We start from the raw sequence: 5000 nt of genomic DNA on the forward strand, positions 1-5000 counted from the left end.
GTCTTGACTTACTTTCACTTTGTCATCTTGCTTGACAGTATTCTGAGTTGTATAATTAAGGTCAGGAGTTTGCTGGTTGATATTTGAATTCAGATGAGCTGTATGCGTGGAATACTCATTGGCGAATTCCAATCTTTGTCCATTGCAAATATTTGACCCACAGAAAAAATACACGAGAAAGCCAGCAACTGCCACAAACAGAAACAGCCACACAATGCTCCTCACCCTATTCAACATGGTAAGGTGAGTAAGAGCTGAATCTTCGTAGTGAGGGTTCCTGCTGCTTGACATTGTAAACCTACAACCACTGCGTATCCGTTGCTCGTGAAATGTTTGCCCCCAGATGACGTACGTGGTTGGTGTATGATAAGGGAGCCTTCAGTAATTACAACGGGGTGGGAATATCAAGCACGACGTATCTGTTGCTTAAAATATGACTCTGCCCCGATCTGATTTTCTTAAAAGTGACGCATGTATTGCCTTTCTCTAAAACACCCCGCTCCCTTCTTGTTGAAATATTTTTTTAAAAAATCTCAGCTATGAAAACGAACATGTGTGCCACCACATCGATAATTTGAAATGCATTGGCTGTTTCCCACTTGGATCAGTATAGTGAATTAATGTAAAGGTACCGGATTAATGTGTTAGGATCTAATTGGCATGATTTAACAGTGCTAGTACTCCCAAAGACTAGATGGACACACTAACAACATTGTTGGGGTTGAGGTCAATATCTCCACTCTAATACATTATCACCAATATCTTATCACACTGTTCAACCTTCTCTGCTGTGAGACCAATTCCTATCCTGACACCATAACTATCTTTTGATCCATTGCATGGTTATCTGCAGCAATTTGAGTGGTATATATGTTCTGATATATTACAGTGGTGGAAGTTGTGGGATTTGGCAGCCGTGGAATATAATGAACACATATTGCCTGGCCATGAGGGCTATAGCACCCGTTTATTATACCCGAGGGACTGTGAGTTACCAGAATCACATGCTAAGATTTTACTTCTGCTTTCAGCTTATTCCACCCAATAGCATCTTGTATTGTTTTTTTAAAACATTAATTTTCGCTCTGGTGACATCTAACTTACTTTGAGGGTTAGTTCTTGTCGTACGGCTCTGACACTGATTGACAAATTGAAACATTTAATTCCATCATATACGATGAGTACCATACATTTCAAGGATTTAGCAACCAAAGCTTTAAGCTTATTATTATGCTATATTGGACGAACCTGCTGTGATAAGCGAAATGGCGATGATACTTTAATCTATTAATTTCAGAGAAGCTGTTGCAGATTTAATCTCCGTCATACACAGTGCACATGCTACCCATGCAAAGTTCACACCTTTCAATGCAATATGTTTGAAACTATTTGTTGAACACATTTCCTCATCTTAAACTAAGTTTTAGTGGTATGCGGCTAATTACATAGGGAATAAGATTTATAAATCGGTTCTCGAGGGAGGGCAATATCTTAGAAAATACAACTAAAGGAGTGTTACATTTTACTTTGACTCATTGTATTGTCTAACTGTGCATTATTGTATCATTTTTGTCAACCCACAGCTTCCACTGGTATCAATATTCCACATTATATTCCACGGCTGGCAAATCCCACAACTTCAACCACTGTAATATATCAGAACATATATACCACTCAAATTGCTGCAGATAACCATACATTGGATCAATAGATAGTTATGGTGTCAGGATAGGAATTGGTCTCACAGCAGAGAAGGTTGAACAGTGTGATAAGATATTGGTGATAATATATTAGAGTGGAGATATTGACCTCAACCCCAACAATGTTGTTAGTGTGTCCATCTAGTCTTTGGGAGTACTAGCACTGTTAGATCATGCCAATTAGATCCTAACACATTAATCCGGTACCTTTACATTAATTCACTATACTGATCCAAGTGGGAAACAGCCAATGCATTTCAAATTATCGATGTGGTGGCACAGTTAGACAATACAATGAGTCAAAGTAAAATGTAACACTCCTTTAGTTGTATTTTCTAATATATTGCCCTCCCTCGAGAACCGATTTATAAATCTTATTCCCTATGTAATTAGCCGCATACCACTAAAACTTAGTTTAAGATGAGGAAATGTGTTCAACAAATAGTTTCAAACATATTGCATTGTAAGGTGTGAACTTTGCATGGGTAGCATGTGCACTGTGTATGACGGAGATTAAATCTGCAACAGCTTCTCTGACATTAATAGATTAAAGTATCATCGCCATTTTGCTTATCACAGCAGGTTCGTCCAATATAGCATAATAATAAGCTTAAAGCTTTGGTTGCTAAATCCTTGAAATGTATGGTACTCATCGTATATGACGGAATTAAATGTTTCAATTTGTCAATCAGCGTCAAAGCCGTACGACAAGAACTAGCCCTCAAAATAAGTTAGATGTCACCAGAGCGAAAATTAATGTTTTAAAAAAACAATACAAGATGCTATTGGGTGGAATAAGCTGAAAGCAGAAGTAAAATCTTCAGAGACACTTGCCTCTTTTGAAAGCAATTATGTAAAACATTATTGGGAAGAATTTTAATGTGTATCTTTGTTGTTTTAAATGTTGTTTTATGTCCTTTATAATTGTTTGTATGTGATTGTTGTATTTTACATTTTTGTTAGATTTTCAATGCCCTGGGGGAGATAAACTCTTTTTAGAGTTAACCAGGCTACCCTCGTTAAACAGGGTCAAATAAAATAAATAATAAAATATTAAGAGTACCGCCCATCCATAATAATACAGTTTAAACATTACCATTTATGGACTGATGACCTGGTGACGTATCACAGGAAGACAAGTACGTTGTGTCCATTCAACAGAGTATTTAATGAAATATACAATTTGAATGTACATTTCATTTGACATAAACATAGAACTTGTGTTCTGAGATAATGTATTTGCACCAAATTTGGGTCATAGTGGTGGGGGTGGGGGGGGATAAAAAAGGGAAGCTGAAAAAGAATGGGTGATTGTATTGTAGCGCAGTGTATACATCTCACACCTACGTGTCCAATTATTACCGATGACAGAACACAATGTTCTGATATTCACAAAGTTTTGATGTGAAGCGATGTCACAGAACTACGAAAGCCGTTAGGGGACTTCCAACTTCCAACTTCCAACTTCCGTCTTCTGACTTCCAACTTCCGTCTTCTGACTTCCAACTTCCAACTTCCGACTTCCAAACGTTACAATAACGGGTCAATTGGCTAACACCATACTGTTCATTATAAAGTTCATCGTATAGTTCTATAAAATATGTTCAAATCGAAATGATCATTATTAAGGTGAGTTGATGCATTATCATCAGGGCAATGGACATAAATAACTACCAGTATATTGTGCATTGTGACCTACAGTAGTATATAGTTGAATACCCGTTTAAATTGTGTTACGAACAATTAAATTCACCCACAGCCACGCATGCCCTGGTTCTTTTCACGTCCATAACACCCCTCTACCATCGTGACCGTTACCCCTGTCTCACCCTTGTCGAGTACCTGTCCAATCATCAATCAGGTAGTTGCCAGTTTTAACATTGCCTATCTTTGCTGAGTTTATGCCATGGTTCTTCAAGTAAATAAATCCTATGGTACTAAACGCGTGATCTACTTCACCGACTAATGATGATTGTACTTTCTCCTCACATACCGTGTCCTTGTCTAAACTGTGCGCACTGAAGTCTATCACTGGGATTTCAGTGTGGGACTGGGATGCCATTTTGCTGCTCTCTGTCGTTGACGATATATGAGATTGTAAGGTTGGGATCAAAAGGTTAAATGTCCTTAATTCAGAGTGATATGAACGGTATAGGATTGGGTGAAACATTTCACCATAATTTTATCTTTTCTAAAACCACAGAATTTACATTTTATGAAAATTTGTGGTGCTTTACTTAGGGACGATCGCACAATCACGCACAAGTTCAACAAACGAACATCGTTTGCTTAGGTCAAAAAACCCCCCCCCCTCCCCCTAAACAAACGTTCACAAGTTCGACAACACACATTATGAAAGCTGTAGCGGTCATACCACTACGAGCGAAAACGTGCCTTGATTGTAAACAAATGCTACTAGCAACCCAGCACCATATTTCACATTAGAAGTAATTTTTTTATTAACTTATCAACATCTTAGTATGAAATACAAAGGCTGTTATCCGTCAAAATTTGGGTGGTAATCCTTTTATGGTGCCCTCATATGGTGAGATTGAGAGAGTACATAATGGGACGCCGGGATCACAGGGTCGATATGCTATTCATTTGATTAGCCCAAAAAGAAATGCGGCAACCAACATTTTTTGTACTGTTTTCAAGAAGCATATGATAGAGTCTACATCTTTCCACATTGTCATAAAAATGACATTACAAGAAGAGAGAGATTACAATGAAAATATAATATTTTTGCAATAAAAGGATTATGGTAAATACCCTGGAAATTTTTTTAGTTTTAAGTTGAAATATCCCTTTTCCTACATACGAAATTTATTGGGCGAGGTAAAAACTATCAATATGGAAAATACACATTCAAGTTCTATTTTTATTGAAATATAATGAAGAAAAATAATTTTCGACTACATGTACTTTCAGGATTTATAAAAACTAAACTGGTGACCTCATATTTAATTTAAATTTCTAAGAGTATGATAATTGCGTTTTGTAAAAAAAAAAATATCACAAAAAATTCTCTTTTTAATGTTACATATCGATCTTCCTTAACACATAGTAATAAGTCATGTATAATTACTAGCGACATGGAACATGGAACGTGAATTTCTTTAATTAGGTGTTTGGCGACATGTATAACCAGCGTCATGTCTGAACTAAAACACTTAATAATTTCAAATTCACGACAATATTACATTTAATCCCTGTATCAGGTAGTCGTGGAATTTTATAGGTGGGTACTTGTTGCTTCCATCGGTGCACTCAACCAAAACGTCTTTGTCTGGATATACG

The 5000-nt window shown here is 36.8% G+C and overlaps 1 protein-coding gene across 1 annotated transcript in view; it reads right to left on the bottom strand.

Annotated features, from left to right (window-relative positions):
- Positions 1-4633: 4633 nt before the first annotated feature.
- LOC144441458 (uncharacterized) overlaps positions 4634-5000 on the bottom strand; it is a 5847-nt gene continuing 5480 nt past the window's right edge. The window contains exon 7 of the mRNA XM_078131036.1: positions 4634-5000. This exon is cut by the window's right edge and continues 68 nt beyond it. Within this exon, the coding sequence (XP_077987162.1) occupies positions 4889-5000 (112 nt within the window). The 3' untranslated portion in view covers positions 4634-4888.

The sequence above is a fragment of the Glandiceps talaboti genome, chromosome 10 (assembly GCF_964340395.1).
Source record: "Glandiceps talaboti chromosome 10, keGlaTala1.1, whole genome shotgun sequence".
NCBI classification, from domain to species: domain Eukaryota; kingdom Metazoa; phylum Hemichordata; class Enteropneusta; family Spengelidae; genus Glandiceps; species Glandiceps talaboti.